Source organism: Lepidochelys kempii, chromosome 14 (genome assembly GCF_965140285.1).
Source record: "Lepidochelys kempii isolate rLepKem1 chromosome 14, rLepKem1.hap1, whole genome shotgun sequence".
NCBI classification, from domain to species: domain Eukaryota; kingdom Metazoa; phylum Chordata; order Testudines; family Cheloniidae; genus Lepidochelys; species Lepidochelys kempii.
This window is the reverse complement of record NC_136393.1, coordinates 36,611,609-36,630,645: the sequence shown is the minus strand read 5'-3', so window position 1 is coordinate 36,630,645 and position 19,037 is coordinate 36,611,609. Positions and strand designations below refer to the sequence as shown.

The 19,037-nt window shown below is 43.9% G+C and overlaps 2 protein-coding genes and 1 pseudogene across 2 annotated transcripts; all 3 read left to right on the top strand.

Annotated features, from left to right (window-relative positions):
- The first annotated feature begins 1,176 nt into the window (after positions 1-1,176).
- On the top strand, positions 1,177-2,159 carry LOC140898163 (olfactory receptor 10A7-like). Its single transcript, XM_073311598.1, is given in 2 exon segments — positions 1,177-2,106; positions 2,109-2,159. Coding segments are annotated over 2 exon segments (981 nt in total).
- Positions 2,160-6,417: 4,258 nt separating this feature from the next.
- Positions 6,418-14,312, top strand: LOC140898162 (olfactory receptor 10A4-like; annotated as a pseudogene).
- Positions 14,313-17,352: 3,040 nt separating this feature from the next.
- On the top strand, positions 17,353-18,303 carry LOC140898161 (olfactory receptor 11A1). The gene has a single exon (XM_073311597.1). It carries the CDS (start codon positions 17,353-17,355, stop codon positions 18,301-18,303), a length of 951 nt encoding a protein of 316 aa, XP_073167698.1.
- The last annotated feature ends 734 nt before the right edge of the window (positions 18,304-19,037 follow it).

The following is a 19,037-nucleotide window of genomic DNA, read 5'->3' as shown; positions in this document are numbered from 1 at the left end:
TTATTGGACCAGCTTCTGTTGGTGAATGAGAGAAGCTTTTGAACTACACAGAGCTCTGTTTCAGATTAATATATGTAGTTTTAGGTTCACCTTCCCACAGCAGTGCCGGTCAGCATTCACAGCAGCATTTTACAGAGCTGGAGCTTGAGATCCATGTCTTGTGACAAGTCCTCAGTTGGGGATCTGCCCCACTGACACAAATGGAGCTCCCTTGACTTACACCAGCTGGGGATCTGGCTCAGTGTGTGCCCCAATGGGGTGGCAAGTGGTGCTGGAATCTTACTAGCCCAGATCACATATGCCAGATTGTTTCTAGACTCCAAGTTCAGGGACAGCATCTTTCCCCCCAACCCCCACTCCCCAGTGCCTTTCATGTTCCTGTATTTTCATCCCACACTCGTCATGGAGTGCAGAGGGTCACTCCCCACTTAGGGTTGAACATGAACCTGGTTTTGCCCCTTCCTAAGATCCACCCTCCAAAGAGCTGTATTTTATTACTGCACCAGTCAACATCAGGCAACAGAAAAGGCATTGCCAGTCTCTGACAACATCACCATCACACCCAGAGGAACTAAGGGAGAATTTACGCCACTTCAGAATTTATGGCATAAACTGATCTCTTGTGAGGGGCTGAAAATTATTCCTTCTCTGACAGGGCACTGAATAGACCAGAATATATGGTTGGACTAATTTCTATTAATTCTAACAGAAGATCATGCCTAAGGGTACTAGACTACACTGGAAATCTCAGTACAAAATATTGGTTGATGTATTTATTGATTTTGACTCTGGTCATTGCCAGAAGTTAAATACAGCATTTAAGCATCATTGTTAAGCTCTAGTATGTTACTAGATGGGATATGACAGTAGATAAAGAAGTGGTCTAATCTGTCTTATCAGGACTTGGCTACCAGAAAAATGGTCTATTATGTTAGTCATAGCTCTGATATGGCAGAAGGAGATCTACACTGATACCAATGATCTGTCCTCGGACTGAAACTCCTGACACTTAGCTCCGAAGTCTACATTTAGTCTAAAACTTACAGCCTGTAACCAAGAGAGGAAGTTGCATTTCTGAATATTTATGCAATTAATTCACGAGAACTGATTAACTTTTAACTCTATGTTCTTCCAATTCAATTGCACAGTTTGTTTTCTTGTTTCTTGACTCAACCCATGGCAGACAGAGACTGGAAAAATCAAACAGTTGTCACAGAATTCATCTTCCTGGGATTCGGGGATCTCCCAGAACTGAAAATTCTTCTCTTCCTCATGTTCCTAGTGATCTACATCGCAACCGTGACTGGGAACATGCTCATCACTGCACTAGTTGTGACTGATCAGCACCTTCACACCCCCATGTACTTCTTCCTGGGGAACTTGTCCTGCCTGGAGACCTGCTACACCTCAACCATCCTGCCCCGGATGCTGGCCAGTCTCCTGACTGGGGACAGAACCATCTCATTCAGTGGCTGCATCACACAACTGTATTTCTTTGGGTCTCTGTTGTCTATAGAATGCTGTCTCTTAGGAGCGATGTCTTATGATCGGTATTTAGCGATATGTAAACCCCTGCACTACTCAACTCTTATGAATACCAGGTTTTGCCTCTACTTGGCTGCTGGGTCATGGTTAAATGGTTGTTTGGCTACTGCAATCTTTGTATTATTCATGTCTCATTTAATATTCTGTGGCCCGAATGAAATTGACCATTTCTACTGTGATCTCATCCCATTGATAAAACTTTCCTGCAGTGACACATACCTGATCAAATTGCTGAATTTTGTACTGGCCTTTCTATTCACCCTGCCTCCATTCCTACTAACACTGACATCCTATGTGTGTATCCTCACAACCATCCTGAGAATCCCTTCCACCACTGGGAGGCAAAAGGCCTTTTCTACCTGCTCCTCCCATCTCATCGTGGTGACGATTTACTATGGAACCTTAATGATTGTCTACGTGCTACCGAATCGCGACACATTAAACATCCTAAACAAAGTGCTCTCTCTTTGCTACACAGTCCTGACTCCCCTGGTTAACCCACTCATTTACAGCCCGAGAAACAGAGATGTCAAGGAAGCCTTGAGCAAAGCAGTCAGTAAATATGTGGCTTTCACAAAAACAGGCAGAGAATCCTAGATTATAACTTAGCCTAAATCAGCTTTGAAAACCTCAGGCTATCAGCCTCCACTGAAATTCATTTGAAATCCCCCATTGAAAATCTCACCACTAATGTGAAAAAAATGGAGATGATCTGTATGGAGTCACTGAGACAGTGTTGGCAGTCCCACGCTGTCTCCATGGAACAGAACAGAGAGGAAAGTGAGATTGCGGACAGCTCTGTCACGCTCTCATGTTCACCACTGACACACGCAGAATGATGGTATTTTTCTCGATAGTCTTGTCTTAACATTCACCCTCTGTGAGGAGCGTGTACAGCGTCTGAAACTGCACAGAGCTGACACTGTGTAAGGCACAAAGTCCACTAACGATCAAAGTAAATCCCTGTGTGTATCCGCTGTTCATTGTTTCTCTGTGCTAGATACTTAAGTCTTGTAATCAAATTCAGACAGTCTCATACAAACAAAACGCAATGGGTGACATCTTCATGTTTCTTGCTGCAGACCGTTTCTTATGCCCCTAAGGACACGATGGAGAATCCAGCTGGAGCTCAGGTCAGTGTGGTCCATCTAAGTGGAAGGACCAGGGAGGGAAGTGGCCATAACCATGGTCCCATCACGGAGTTTTTAACTGCGCAACAGGCAGAGTGGAGACCATTTTAACCAAGTTTTTATATTCATAAAAAAGCCATTTCTGATCAAAATTCATATTTGGACAATAAAAATACTAACTCCTGATGTAGCTGAGATGGGGACGTAAGCCTGGGGAATCTGCCACCCTTGAAATTGTGCTTATTGACATCATATCCCTTTGCAAACAAACCACCTTCCCGACGCTCACACAGACCAGATGCAAACACCCAGGCCCCAGCAGTGGCCTCTGGACACTTCACCAGGAACAGCTTCATCGCTCTTACATGGGCTAAGTCCAGCTGTGACCAGCTCCAGCAAAGCCACAGCACCAGGCTCACCAGGCCCTTGCAGGCGGGGGGGTTGGGCAAACAAAGAGGTTGTTCTCACAGCAAAGCAGTGTAAGAGACACCCCAGGTTGGAAAATTGAGGGGACACAGCTGTCCCTCTGTGCAGATTGTACCCCAATTAATGTCACAGTATCTTAGTTCTTGCTTTATCTCCAGCACTTTTTTGATCCACTCTGCCATTCTCAGGAGGTCGATATCCCCTATCTTTGTGTCCTTATCTAGAGATTTTACTATTAGGTCATTTCCCCCCATTTCCTTTTCCTGCCCTCCTATTCTTCTTCTGGTTCCAGAGACTCTACGCTTTTCTTTTTCCTTGCTTGCATCCACTCTTCTTCAGTGCTTCCCCTATCCTCATGGTCTAGCCTGGTTTCAGTTCACTTATCTCTTTCATCTCACACTGCCAGCCAGCCAGCAGCTCCTCTGTCAGCCCATGTGATAAATAAAGGTGGGAGGGAGTAGCTTCCTTTGATGGACACCCAGCCAGCCAGTTTGCTGTAAAATCTCTCTTGGTAGCTGTTCTTTACTTGCTTTACCTATAAAGGGTTAAAAAGTCCTCTAGGTAAAGAAAAAAAAAAGTGGGCACCTGACCAAAAGAGCCAATAGGAAGGAAGAACTTTTTAAAATTGGGAAAGAAACTTTCCCTTTGTCTGTTGTTCTCTGGGCTGGAGGGACAGAGCAGCCATGCTATAAGCAGCTTAAGCCAGGTATGATTGCAAATGACCAGATCATGCCTAGAACTACTTACCTGAACTCCAACTCTGTAAGTAGATCAGAATGTTTTGCTAGACGCGATTAGGGTTATTTCTTTAAGTTCTTATTGGCTTGTGAACTTCTCTGTGCTAACCCCAGATACTTTTGTTTGCTTGTAACCTTTAAGCTGACCCCTCAAGAAAGCTATTTTGGGTACTTGATTTTTGGAATTGCTCTTTTAAAATCTAGCCAAAACCTAAGTTCCAAATGTATTTTCTTTCTTTTTGTTTTTAATAAAATGTACCCTTTTTAAGAACAGGATTGGACTTTTGGTGTCCTAAGAGGTTTGTGCCTGTTGTTTGATTAGCTGGTAGCCACAGCTAATTTCCTTTGTTTTCTTTCTCAGCTCTTCCCCAGAGAGGGGCTGAAAGGGCTTGAGGGTCCCCACAGGGAGGAATTCCCAAGTGCTCCTGCCTGGGTTCCAAGGGGTTGGGTTTTTTTGCATTTGCGTGGTGGCAGCATTTACCAAGCCAAGATCAGAGAAAAGCTGTCACCTTGGGAGTTCAATACAAGCCTGGAGTGGCCAGTATTAATTTTTAAAATCCTTGTGGGCCCCGCTTCTTCACTTGGAGTGACAGAGTTGGGATTCAGCCTTGACAGCCGACAATCACCACTGAGACAACCCCTCTTCAGACCTTAACCACTTCCTGCCACACCCCATGGGCTTATATAGGGTCAAGGAGCCAATCAGGGATTGCTAAAACCACTGTCAGTCACATCACTTGAGGCGGAACGTGCCATGGTGTTCTACCACTGCAGATTGCGTGCTGTGGGGAGTAATCAAATGACAGGTGGCAACGCTGGTTGCCTGGTAGCCCTATAGACCAGGGTGAAAGTCCCCCCAGGCCTTACATCACCCCTGTTGGCAGTGCTGCCCAGCCAGTTTCTTCAGTAAGGATGACTGTGTGCTTAGCAGATAAGGGAAGCTTGTCTATAAAATCCAACATAATGGCCACCCAGGGCTGAGATGGGGTTTCTGAAGGTGTTAGGGTGCTGAGGGGCTCCTCCTTCCTAACTGAATGAATAAGGGACAGGAGGCCTTGGGGAATAGGACACCTAGTAAATTATGGGGCTTGAGGATGTATGTCAGCTCTGTATGGGTGTGGTAATGGTCAGGGAGGTAGTCCCCTTTTTGGGACAGGGCATTGGTTGCCTTGTTCTGGGCTCCTGGGTGATGGAAAAATAAAAGTGTGTGAACAACGGGGCCTCTTGAAGCTGTCTTTGGTTCAGCACCTTTGCCCTATGGAGATACTCCATATTTTTATGGTCTGTGAATACCTGTATCAGGTGTCAGGCGCCTTCGGGGTGGTGGCACCATTCCCCGAAAGTGGCTTTGATTGCGAGAAGCTCCATATCTAAAATATCATAATTTTGTTGTGCTGGTGTGAGTTTCCGAGAATAATAGGCAAAAGGGAGCAGGTGCTGTTGGGGGCCAGATCTTGGGGAAGTATGGTCCCAATTGTAACATTACATGCATCGGTCTCACCGACAAAGGCTCATGTTTGGTCAGGATGGATCAGGACTGGAGCACTGGTGAAGGCCATCTTGAGTTGGCTGAACACCCGTTGAGCTCCGGAAAGCAGATGAAGGAGGTTGTTTGCGGAGCACTGTCAATGAGGCTATCTGGTCCAAAAACCCAGGCATGAAGTGCCTATAAAAATTAGCGAACCCAAGGAAGCACTGCAGCTCCTTGATGTTCCATGGAGGCCACCCAGGTCCGAACAGTGTTCACCTTCCTGGGGTCCATCCAAAGGCTCTCAGAGTAACCCAAGTACTCCATGGAGTGATGGTCAAAGCTGCCCCCTTTTGTTTGCAACATGGGGAGTTCCATCTCTCAACCCATTCAGGTGTACCTCGCACCCCTTGGAACATGCTGGATAGGACCACTGCCTCCATGTCCCACAAGGACAGCCTTCTACAAGTGTTAGGGGCGGTCCAGACAAACTGTCAGGATCCTGGACAAAGGTAGGCAGGAGTAGTGGCAGGAGCTTGGGGTCCCAGTCAAGCTGAGGGTCAGTGTCAAAGACAGAGTCAGGAATTGGGCTGAAGCTGAATACCAGGTATTGGTGTCCCACTCTCAGGTTCCAGGGGTCGATCAGGAGTCAGAATCCAAGTCAGAGCAGAGGTCAGTACCGTGCATTCAGGAACAGAGAGGCAGGGCGGTTGTGGCAGCTAGTTGGAATCCATGTTGTTCCCTGGACACTTCCTGGTGCGCCCCATGGGCACATATGGGAGTCAAGACCACTGTCAGTCCGATCACTCGAGGTGAAGCTTACTGTGGCACCCAACCACTGCAGATTGTGGGCCGCAGGGAATAAATCAGCTGCAGCTGCTGGCAGGTGGCTGCGTGGAGCTATTAGTTACCTGGTAACGCTACAGGTTCAAGTCCTGCTGATACTTACAGCCACTTTGGGTGGCTTGCTCAAAGGTAGATAAGGGTTATATTCTGCAGGAACCCACACGTGGTAGATGTAGACAGATCTCAATGGTGCGGTGCTCAAAAGGACAATCCTAGGAAAAGTCCCTTGGGGGAAATGCATGAACCAGTTTACTAGAGAGATAAGATGGGTGAGGTAATATCTTTTATTGAACCAACTTCTGTTAGTGAGAGAGACAAGCTTTTAGCTACTATACTGCATGAACCAGTGTAGTCAGGTTCAGATGCCCTTCTCAACCCCCCAGGGGACCTTTGGGCAGGAACCCTGAACTAAAGGACTTTGAAGTGGATAAAAAAAACAGCCTGTGGCTCAAAGGGTTAATGTGATGCTTGGATATATAAACAGGGTAATCTAGAGTAAAGAGGCTATTTTACCTCTGAATTTGGCCCTGGTGTGACCACTGCTGGAATTCTGTGTCCAGTTGTGGTGCCCACAATTCATGAAGGATGTTGAAAAACTGGAGAGGGTTCAGCGAAGAGCCATGAGGATGACTAAAGGATTCAAAAACCTGCCTATTTGTGATTGAACTCCTTGAGTCTATCTGTTCAGCTGAACAAGGAGAAGGTTAAGGGGTGGACTAATCACAATCTGTAAGCAACCATGTGGGGAACAGAAATGTGATGATGGAGGGCTCTTCAACCTAGCAGAGAAAGGTAGAACAAGATCCAATGGCTGGAAATTGAAGCTAGACAATTAATACTGGAACTAAGGCACAGTTTTTATCAGTGAGGGTAATTAACCATTGGAACAATTTACCAAAGAGTCATGGTGGATTTCCCATCAGTGGAAATTTTTAAATCTAGATCGGGTATTTTTTTTCTCAAGGGTCTGCTCTAGTTCAAACAGGAATTAATTCAGGGAAGTCTCACAGCCTGTGTTACACAGCGGTTCAGACTAGATGATCCCAGGGACCCTTTCTGGCCTTGGAATTTATGAATCTATGAATAAGTGGGGAGAGATTCTGACTGGGGTGTCAGACTGTCCAGAGGCCGTGACTGCAGGGGGAAATCTGCCTCATTGTTCTTGGGGGTGTACCTGGGTTAAGTGGAACCTGCTTCAACTGGCAAGGAAAGGCAGTGTTTCGATAAGACAATATGTGCATAGGATTTTATTGTTTTAACCCTGTTTCCCTCTGCTAACTATGTTTCTGTGAACCAATTGATCACACCTGTTTTTGAAGAGTCCATCCTGAGTCACTAGAGGTTCACTTTGGTCACAGTGTTCCCGAGAGGATTCCATTGAAGGGAACAAAGCCAATTGTAGCTGCTGAAGATAAATACAGCTGGTGAAACAGGGACGCTGTAGCCTGCAGACCCATAGCACCCATTCTATAGACGTGGGAGATAGATAGATGGATATACAGCTGATTACTTAAGAAGTAACAGTAACACACATTTGGATAAACTTTGTCATGAGAAGAGACATGAGATGACATGAATCAAACGATGTGTGTCTAAATGGCTGCCCATTAGTGTGGTCTCAGGCCCATCAATATAGCAACTGAGTTCTTGGTCTAATTTGAGAGAGGTTGACATATTGTTGAATCTGCTACATAAAACTTATCCATAATATATCCAAAGAGTCAACATGGAAGCCAGCTCTATTCCCGCAACTCCATTATCAGAGCATGGGGTTTCCTTTCCCCCAACTTCTTCTTTGCTGAATTAAAGCTTAAGTCTGTTTTCTCCAGTTATCGCCAAGAAGTGTTTTTCTCTTCTTCAGTTTTTATTCTTCCTAGATACACCCTATGGCAAACACAGAAGGGAGGAATCAAATATCCATCACAGAATTCATCCTCCTGGGATTCGGGGATCTCCCTGAACTGCTGACCCTTCTTTTTCTGCTGTTTCTAGTGATCTACCTTCTGACCTTGGCTGGGAACATCTTCAACATTGCTCTTGTTCTGTCTGATTGGCACTTTCACACCCCCTCGTACTTCTTCCTGGGGAACTTGTCCTGCTTGGAAACCTGCTACACCTCGACCATCCTGCCCAGGATTCTGGCCAGTCTCCTGATTGGGGACAAAACCATTTCTGTCAGTGGCTGTATGACACAATTTTATTTTGTTAAGTTTTAGTAGATGCAGAATGCTGTCTGCTAGCAGTGATGTCTTATGATCGGTATATAGCGATATGCAAACTGCTTCATTATGCAGCCCTCATGAATGGCAGGTTCTGCCTGCAGCTAGCAGCTGGGTCTTGAATAAATAGATTTCTGGCTATGACCATAGTAATAGTTCTTATGTTACAATTAACTTTCTGTGGCCCCAATGAACTTGATCATTTCTACTGTGAATCCACAGAAATAATAAATCACTACTGCAGTGACACCAACCGGACGGAGCTTGCCAATACCATTGTGGCTGCTATATTCACTCTGCCCCCATTTGTTTTAACCGTGACCTCCTACATGTGTATCATCTTCACCATTCTGAGAATCCCTCCACCGTCGGGAGGCAAAAGGCCTTTTCCACCTGCTCCTCTCACCTCATCGTGGTGACAATTTTCTATGGAACCCTAATCATTGTCTACATGCTACCAAAAACCAACACACTAAGAGGCCTAAACAAAGTGTTCTCTGGCTTTTACACAATTCTATGTTACTATGTTATATTACACAATTTACACAACTCCTATGGCCAATCCCTTCATATGCAGCCTGAGAAACAGAGAGGTGAAGGTTTCAGAGTGGTAGCTGTGTTAGTCTGCATCAGCAAAATCAACAAGGAGTCTTTGTGGCACCTTAGAGACTTACATTTGTTAGTGTCTGAGGTGCCACAAGGACTCCTCAGTTTTTCTGGAGAGTTGAAGGAGGCCCTGAGAAAAATTGTCAATATATGTGTAGATTTTACAAGAATTTAGAAATCACAAGGGTGTTTTTTTTTCTTATTGTATTAAGAGAAAATGCTGAAACTCAGAGCTGATTTATTGTGTTGCAAAGACAGATTCTGGGTGGTCCCTAGTTCTGGCTAGGTCTTTGGGAATGAGATGCTATAATATTTGTGTATGTGCAAATATCTGAAATGTGAGATCAATCAATACCAGGATCTTTATATTCAGAATAAAATTGAACTGTATTACACTTGGTTTGAGTTAGGCAATCCCATACACTAAGCCCAATTAAGAATATAAAATAAAAAAAACAATTTAGACTGGGATTATCAAAGGATCCTAAGAGGGTTAGGCATCCAAATTTCAATGGGATTGTGTTACCTAACTCCCTTAGGTCCCTTGAAAATCCCAGTTGAATGACAAAATATTTGAAAGTATATATTTATTTTGGGTGCCTCACCCCCCACTTGAGACATCAGGATTTTTCAGAGTACATAGAATTTTCATAATCTGTTGTGTGTTCAATGCTGGGAAATGATCAGTTAACATCATCCTATCTAGGTGTATGTCAGGGCTGTCACCAACATATTAACTGAGCACCTCCTGGTCATTAACAATGGGACACCTCAAGAAAGAAGAGTTTGTTGATATGGGGAGAAATTATACCAATTTGAAGAAATATGGACCCTCTTTGTTGATACTTTTGAATAAAGAATGCTGAAATAATGCCTGACTTCCATTCCACAGGACCTCTCTGCTTTCTCCCTCCTACTTCCTGCTCCCGTTCCCAACTTACATTTTTTGCTAATTTGTGTCTTTTTTAAATGGTTGTTACCCCCTTCCTCTCTTGCAATGTTTGTCTGATTTAGTACTGTCTAGTCTTGAATCTCTGGCAAGTTGTAAAGTTGCATAATTGCATTTTTAACTAGCCTGTAAAATATGCACTGTTGGGTAACATGTACAGGTTGAAACACTTGTTCTTGTTAATTTCTTTTTGAAAATTAATAAAAAATGAATCACAAAAATAAAATGACAGGACTCCTCACAATACTCCCAGGAGGTAGGGACTTAATATCCCCGTATTGCAGAGGCACAAGGCAGATTACGGGATATGCCCAAATCCATGCAGGAAATCTGTGGTTGAGCTGGAAATTGAATGCAGATGTCCCACATCATGCTCCAGGGTCCTATCAGTATTCCATCCTTCAGCACCTGAGAGGGTAAAGCCTCCTCATTCCCATTGGTTCACCTCCTGTGCCTTCTACTGGCCACAAAATACTGACCCCACAAGCAGAAGGTAAGGTTTGAGAAACAGGCATTTATTCACTGTAAGAGCCATTGGATGGCAAACAAGGCAACTGATGACAAAGGGGATGCTGTACTGTTTATTCACTTCCGCAGGTAGGTATTGTAGTTGTAAGAATGCTTGATAGAGATCTTGTAGGTGTTTGTCTCTGTCTGAGGGGTTGGAGCAAATGCGGTTGTATCGCAGAGCTTGGCTGTAGACAATGCATCGTGTGGTGTGGTCAGGGTGAAAGCTGGAGGCATGTAGGTAGGAATAGCGGTCAGTAGGTTTCCGGTATATGGTGGTGTTTATATGACCATCGTTTATTAGCACTGTAGCGTCCAGGAAGTGGATCTCTTGTGTGGACTGGACCAGGCTGAGGTTGATGGTGGGATGGAAATTGTTGAAATCATGGTGGAATTCCTCAAGGGCTTCTTTTCCATGGGTCCAGATGATGAAGATGTCATCAATATAGCACAAGTAGAGTAGGGGCATTAGGGGACGAGAGGTGAGGAAGCGTTGTTCTAAGTCAGCCATAAAAATGTTGGCACACTGTGAGGCCATGCGGGTACCCATAGCAGTGCCACTGATTTGAAGGTATACCTTGTCCCCAAATGTAAAATAGTTATGGGTAAGGACAAAGTCAGAAAGTTCAGCCACCAGGTTAGCCGTGACATTATCGGGGATAGTGTTCTTGACGGCTTGTAGTCCATCTTTGTGTGGAATGTTGGTGTAGAGGGCTTCTACATCCATAGTGGCCAGGATGGTGTTATCAGGAAGATCACTGATGAACTGTAGTTTCCTCAGGAAGTCAGTGGTGTCTCGAAGGTAGCTGGGAGTGCTGGTAGCGTAGGGCCTGAGGAGGGAGTCTACACAGCCAGACAATCCTGCTATCAGGGTGCCAATGCCTGAGATGATGGGGCACCCAGGATTTCCATGTTTATGGATCTTGGGTAGTAAATAGAATATCCCAGGTCGGGGTTCCAGGGGTGTGTCTGTGCGGATTTGAACTTGTGCTTTTTCAGGGAGTTTCTTGAGCAAATGCTGTAGTTTCTTTTGGTAACTCTCAGTGGGATCAGAGGGTAATGGCTTGTAGAAAGTGGTGTTGGAGAGCTGCCGAGCAGCTTCTTGTTCATATTCCGACCTATTCATGATGACAACAGCACCTCCTTTGTCAGCCTTTTTGATTATGATGTCAGAGTTGTTTCTGAGGCTACTACCCAAGATCCATAAACCTGGAAATCCTGGGCGCCCCATCATCTCAGGCATTGGCACCCTGACAGCAGGATTGTCTGGCTATGTAGACTCCCTCCTCAGGCCTTACGCTACCAGCACTCCCAGCTACCTTCGAGACACCACTGACTTCCTGAGGAAACTACAATCCATCAGTTATCTTCCTGATAACACCATCCTGGCCACTATGGATGTAGAAGCCCTCTACACCAACATTCCACACAAAGATGGACTACAAGCCGTCAAGAACACTATCCCCGATAATGTCACGGCTAACCTGGTGGCTGAACTTTCTGACTTTGTCCTTACCCATAACTATTTTACATTTGGGGACAAGGTATACCTTCAAATCAGCGGCACTGCTATGGGTACCCGCATGGCCCCACAGTATGCCCACATTTTTATGGCTGACTTAGAACAACGCTTCCTCAGCTCTCGTCCCCTAGTGCCCCTCTTCTACTTGCACTACACTGATGACATCTTCATCATATGGACCCACAGGAAGGAGGTCCTTGAAGAATTCCACCGGGATTTCAACAATTTCCACCCCACCATCAACTTGAGCCTGGACCAGCCCACACAAGAGATCCACTTCCTGGACACTACAGTGCTAATAAACGATGGTCACATAAACACCACCCTATACCGGAAACCTGCTGACCACTGTTCCTACCTACATGCCTCCAGCTTTCACCCTGACCACACCACACCATCCATTGTCTACAGCCAAGTTCTGCGGTACAGCCGCATTTGCTCCAACCCCTCAGACAGAGACAAACACCTACAAGATCTCTATCAAGCATTCTTACAACTACAATACCCACCTGCAGAAGTGAAGAAACAGATTGATAGAGCCAGAAGAGTTCCCAGAAGTCACCTACTACAGGACAGGCCTAACAAAGAAAATAACAGAACACCACTAGCTGTCACCTTCAACCCCCAACTAATACCCCTCCAATGCATTATTAAGGATCTACAACCTATCCTGAAGGATGACCCAACACTCTCACAAATCTTGGGAGACAGGCCAGTCCTTGCTTACAGACAGCCCCCCAACCTGAAGCAAATACTCACCAGCAACCACATACAACACAACCACTAACCCAGGAACCTATCCTTGCAACAGAGCCCGTTGCCAACTGTGCCCACATATCTATTCAGGGGACACCATCACAGGGCCTAATAACATCAGCCACACTATCAGAGGCTCATTCACCTGCACATCCACCAATGTGAGATATGCCATCATGTGCCAGCAATGCCCCTCTGCCATGTACATTGGTCAAACTGGACAGTCTCTACGTAAAAGAATAAATGGACACAAATCAGATGTCAAGAATTATAACATTCATAAACCAGATTTCAGAGTAACAGCCGTGTTAGTCTGTATTCGCAAAAAGAAAAAGAGTACTTGTGGCACCTTAGAGACGAACCAATTTCTTTGAGCATAAGCTTTCGTGAGCTACAGCTCGCTTCATCAGATGCATACTGTGGAAAGTGTAGAAGATCTTATTATATATATATATATATATTATATATATTCATGCTTTGTGTGTGTATAATAAGATCTTCTACACTTTCCACAATATGCATCCAATGAAGTGAGCTGTAGCTCATGAAAGCTTATGCTCAAATAAATTTGTTAGTCTCTAAGGTGCCACGAGTACTTCTTTTCTTTTTGCAGATAGAGACTAACATGTCTGCTACTCTGAAATAAATCACTTAGGCAGCTCTGGCAATCTCAGCCATGAACTTTATTCCTAAGCCCGTTGCCAACTGTGCCCACATATCTATTCAGGGGACACCATCACAGGGCCTAATAACATCAGCCACACTATCAGAGGCTCGTTCACCTGCACATCTACCAATGTGATCTATGCCATCATGTGCCAGCAATGCCCCTCTGCCGTGTACATTGGCGAAACTGGACAGTCTCTACGTAAAAGAATAAATGGACACAAATCAGACGTCAAGAATTGTAACATTCAAAAACCAGTCGGAGAACACTTCAATCTCTTTGGTCACTGGATTACAGACCTAAAAGTGGCAATTCTTCAACAAAAAAAACTTCAAAAACAGACTCCAACAAGAGACTGCTGAATTGGAATTAATTTGCAAACTGGATACAATTCACTTAGGCTTGAATAAAGACTGGGAGTGGACGTGTCATTACACAAAGTAAAACTATTTCTCCTTGTTTATTTCCCCTCCTACTGTTCTTGTAAAGTGCTGGAAATGGCCCACCTTGATTATCGCTACAAAAGGTCCTTCCCCACCTCCTCCCACTCTCCTGCTGGTAATAGCTCACCTTTCCTGGTCACTCTTGTTACAGTCTGTATGGTAACACCCATTGTTTCATGTTCTCTGTGTATATAAAATCTTCCTACTATATTTTCCACTGAATGCATCCAATGAAGTGAGCTGTAGCTCACGAAAGCTTATGCTCTAATAAATTTGTTAGTCTCTAATGGTGCCACAAGTCCTCCTTTTCTTTTTGAGGGATACAGACTAACACGGCTGCTACTCTGAAACCTAGAATTAATTAGTTATTACTTCACAATCAAAATAACATTCACTCAGGAAACAGAAATTTGTTTAAGGATGAAAAGTGTTTTCTCTCTCCATGACTTTCCCTTTGAGACTAGAAGTTTGACTTTGCTGACATCGCCTAGAAAAAAATGAAACACTAACTTTTCCTTATCCGTTACGTTCCCCACAGCAGTCGTGCCTCGGGAGACTGCACCTTCCCACAAAAGGATATATAATGAATCAGAGAAGACATTCCCCATTTGGCGCAGGGTGTGATGCACAGGACATGTTACCAGACATAACAGAGGCACGGTAGCTTTGATGGATGTTCTATGTACTGTGCACATGGAAGTATATGAATGTGGTGGAGAGAGAAGATGGACTGAATAAGCTGGATCCTGGTCCCCGGAATGCTGCGTGAGGAGGTGACATCAGATTCAAGTTTGTGACTCACCCGTCTTAGAGGTAAATCTACCTTTTCCTGCCCACTCCTTGACTCTTGAGGTTTTTGAAGCAATGTAAGTTTGTTGGATTCCCATGAAATTAGTTATCTAAGGGGAATTTCACAATGATCTCTCTTTAAACTCTCTACCCAAAGCAATATGACTGAATTTGGAAAAAGAAAATATCTCTCAGGTCACTGCTATCCTAGCTCCTTGTATGGCCCCCATCACCATGGTATCTGGGCACCTCACTGTTTTTAATGTATCTATCCTCCCATCACCCCGTGAGGTGCTATTATCCCAGCTTTACAGACGGGGACCTTACACCCAGAGGGACAGATTTATAGAGGTGTTTCAGCACCTAAAGACACAGACACCCCTAGTGGGATATTTAATCGATGGGCGTTAGGTACCACACCTACTCAGGCATCTGTGTGCACTTCTACGTACCTACCGGCATTTGGAAATCTGGCCTGAAAGTCACACAAGGAGTTTGTGAAGAAGCAGGGAATTGAACCAACATCTCTCAAGTCCAAAGTGAGCTCTTCAAACACTGGCACATCCTTCATTCCTCTTTGAGCTTCCCTCCATACTACATACAGGACTGTGCCCTTGATGGCAGCTCTCCCCTCACTGGGGTGTTGAGAGCATTAGTGAGATGAGGTGGGTAAAACAGAGCTGATATTTGCTGCTGTGCTCAGAGCTCAGGGTACAGACATTGGCTATAAGTAGGCTTGGCAGAATTTGCTTTTCTTTTTCTTTTGCCCTTTTGATGATTAATATTGGGATTTTTACCTTTACGATTATTCCCAATTTTTCACTATTTCAATTATTACAGTTGCAGGAAATGCAGTGGTGGTAGGTTGGGGTCAGGGTTAGGGCAGTGGGGATGCGGGGGGCTCCCAGCAGTGACAGGAGGGATACAGTTCACTTTCTGCCAGCTGAGGGGTTCAAGACACCAAAGTGAAAGGGGCAGGGAAGGCGGCTGCTCTGGCCCAGTGGAGCAGAGATCCATGGCCAGGGCTGTGAGCGTGTCACTCATGTGACAGCTGGGTGCAGAGGGCTCTTGCACAGCTGCAGGGCCAGTGACACCCAACCCTGCAGGTGTAAGGCGCAGCAGGAGGCTGGACTAATATCGACTGTTACTGATCTTTCCTGTTGTTGATTTCAGTGTCTCAGCTGATATTGACGTTTACCAATATCTATTGACTGAAATCAAATCCTGCGGAGCTATAAGTGTCAAAGAAGGCTCAAGGAAATCAATGGGCCCCATCCTTGAAGTCAGTGGAGATTTTATCTTTGACTTCACCGAGAGAAGGCTCAGACCGAACAGAATTATTCCCGATTTGTAAAATTAACTCTGTGCATAGCTGTACACAGAATCAGGTCCTTACTTAGCAGTTAATAAAGATTAGTAAATTGGTCCAATAAAAGATATTACCTCACCCACCTTCTTTCTCTAAGGATTAGTAATGGCAAGAGAGATTGTGGCTCTCTCATCTGTCATTCCTAACAAAAAGATGGGGGAGAGAGAGAATTAATATTTTTAACCACTGTTAAAGAAGAAGAGGATAAGAAATAGAGCAGATTTTTTTTTCAAATGGAATATTTTTGCATCAGAAAATGTCAGTTCATTGAGATCAAAATGTTCCATGGGTACATATCAATTTCTACAAAATTTTGTTTAGGAAAAATGTTATTGTACATATTTTATAAAATAATATCAAATGAAATAAAATATAAAAATAAACTAATATAAAATAAATTTAAATTATAAAATAGGATTCAAATAAAATACAATAAATATTTAAAATAACATAAGTAATATAAAATAAAAAATAGTCAAGAAATAAAATTAAAAATAGATAAATACATTTGAAAAAAGACAAAGTTGGACTGAAAACCAACATTTGAAATCATGGAATTGTTGATGAAATGGAAATGTGGGTTCCACACCACTATCATAATATGAAAATAGCAAATTGTATAAAATTAGAAATTGATAAAGAGAGTTTTTTCTTGCAATAGAGGATAAATGTCTACCTAAAACGGTGGTTTCTAGCTGGATTTTTGTTTGTTTGTTTGTTTATTTTTAATGAAGTTTGGGTCTCCGTGTAGAGTGTCCCACTGCAGGACAATGAAATATTGTCCTAGGGAACGACAGGTATTTGCCTGTTTAGGATAAAAACTTTCAAAGGGCGCTAATAGCGTTAGACTGTCCATTTCCATTGCAATTCACCTGGAGTTGGCCGCCCAGCCACTACAGTTCCGAGCCTTATTTGCTTGGTTTGTTTCTTTGTTGTGGCTTCCCCTAAAATATAAAATCCTGACCTGTTTCAGCAGTGGAACTCCAGCCTGTCAAAGGACACTGTTCTGCTTTGATAGACCAGGAAGTGAAATGTATGACTGTTTGAACCAATATCTATCTGTGTTTCTGTATGGTTGTACATGAGACCCATCACCACAGTACTTAGGTGCTTGGTGTGATCTGTCCAGTTACAACACAGGTTTCCAGAGAGATTCACGTTTTGTTTAACCGGCAGTCTGATCAGATATGAAATCTATCCCAGGGGTCAAGTGAGATGTTTTTTTCCCCATTTCCCATCCCCTAGCCTCCACTCTCTACTTAGCTATTGTTCAATAGCTAGTTGGGGGACAATGAAAACAATGCTAATGTTTTATTGAGTGAATGTTCTTCATTTATATCCCAGAGTGAATTTCTTTCCCGTAGACACAACCTATGATGAATCCAGAACAGGGAAATCAAACATCCATTGCAGAATTCATCCTCCTGGGATTCGGCACTCTCCCTGAACTGCAAATCCTTCTTTTCCTGCTGTTTCTAGTGATCTACTTTACAACCATGGCTGGGAACATCCTCATTGTGGTGCTTATTGTGGTTTATCGCCACCTTCACAACCCCATGTACTTCTTCCTTGGGAACTTGTCCTGCCTGGAGACCTGCTACACTTCAACCATCCTGCCCAGCATGCTGGACGGTCTCTTGAGTGGGACAAAAACTATTTCATATAGTGGGTGTCTCACACAGTATTATTTCTTTTCTTCTCTAGTTATTACAGAATGCCTTCTCTTATCGGTAATGTCATATGATCGGTATTTAGCAATATGCAATCCAATGCACTATGCAGCCCGTATGAGTGGCAGGTCTTGCCTCCAGTTTATAGGTGGCTCTTGGACAGGTGGCTTCCTGTGTACTGGCATAATAATATTGCCGATATCCCAGTTATCTTTCTGTGGCCCCAATGTTATTGACCATTTCTTTTGTGATCCTATTCCCCTGATAAATCTCTCCTGTAATGATCCTCACCTGATGGAAATGTTGGCTTTCACACTCAGCTTGATTTTCTTACTGGTCCCATTCCTAATTACCTTGATGTCCTACATCTTCATCATTGTGACCATCCTGAGAATCCCTTCCACAAGTGGGAGGCAAAAGGCATTTTCCACTTGCTCCTCCCACCTCATTGTGGTGACCATGTATTATGGAACTCTATTGTTTGCCTATATGTTCCCAACAATCAACACACTGAGAGACTTCAAGAAAGTTCTCTCAGTCATCTACACTATCCTGACTCCCCTGGTCAATCCCCTCATCTACAGCCTGCGAAACAAAGAGGTCAAGGAGGCTCTGAGGAAAGCTAGCCATAAGTTCATGTTTGGACGAGACTAACCCATCAATTTCCAAAGGTTAAAATAAAATAGACATACCATAGACTGGTTTAGTGCCTGAACTGAAGCCTGGTATAGTCCAAGGTTGTGTTCCATTCGCTTATTAGGCTTTCTGTCATACTCTTACAGAGTCACAGCCATAGGAGAAAGTGGAGACAGATAGGTCCTTAAAAAATGGGGTCACAGGTTTTAAGAGGTCTGTGTAAGATACCACAGGTGAGTACTACTGAGCTGGTGGGAGGTTGGAACTTGTGGCTGCTCTAAGTTCAGACAATGAGGGGCGATTGTGCTCAGTGAGAGGGTGCAGGGATAATGGCCCCACTTGGAATGCTGAGCATCCATTCCTTGTATGATGAGAGACTTATATAAACACACACACACACATAAAAATACATGATTCCTTCATTATAAAAATATGGAGTTGATACATCACCATGGAATGCTAATGTTAGGAAATTGTATAATTAAATGGTGTTTCTCATAGTGTATTTCATCCCCAGGATTCCTTCAAAAAGAGTAGAAAAGCAAAAGGAAACCCTCTAACCTGTGCCACAGAACACAGGATGCCCATATAGTGCCCATCTATAAAAAGGGAAGTAACTGCAACTGGGGAATTGCAGACCAGTCAGCTTAACTTCAGTACCCGGAAACATAATGGAGCAAATAATTAAGCAACCAATTTGCAAACACCTAGAAGATAATGAGGTGATAAGTAACCGTCAGCATGCATTTGTC

Coding starts and splice junctions, on each gene's coding strand:
- LOC140898161 (XM_073311597.1), top strand. CDS start 17,353: ATGATGAATCCAGAACAGGGAAATCAAACATCCATTGCAGAATTCATC.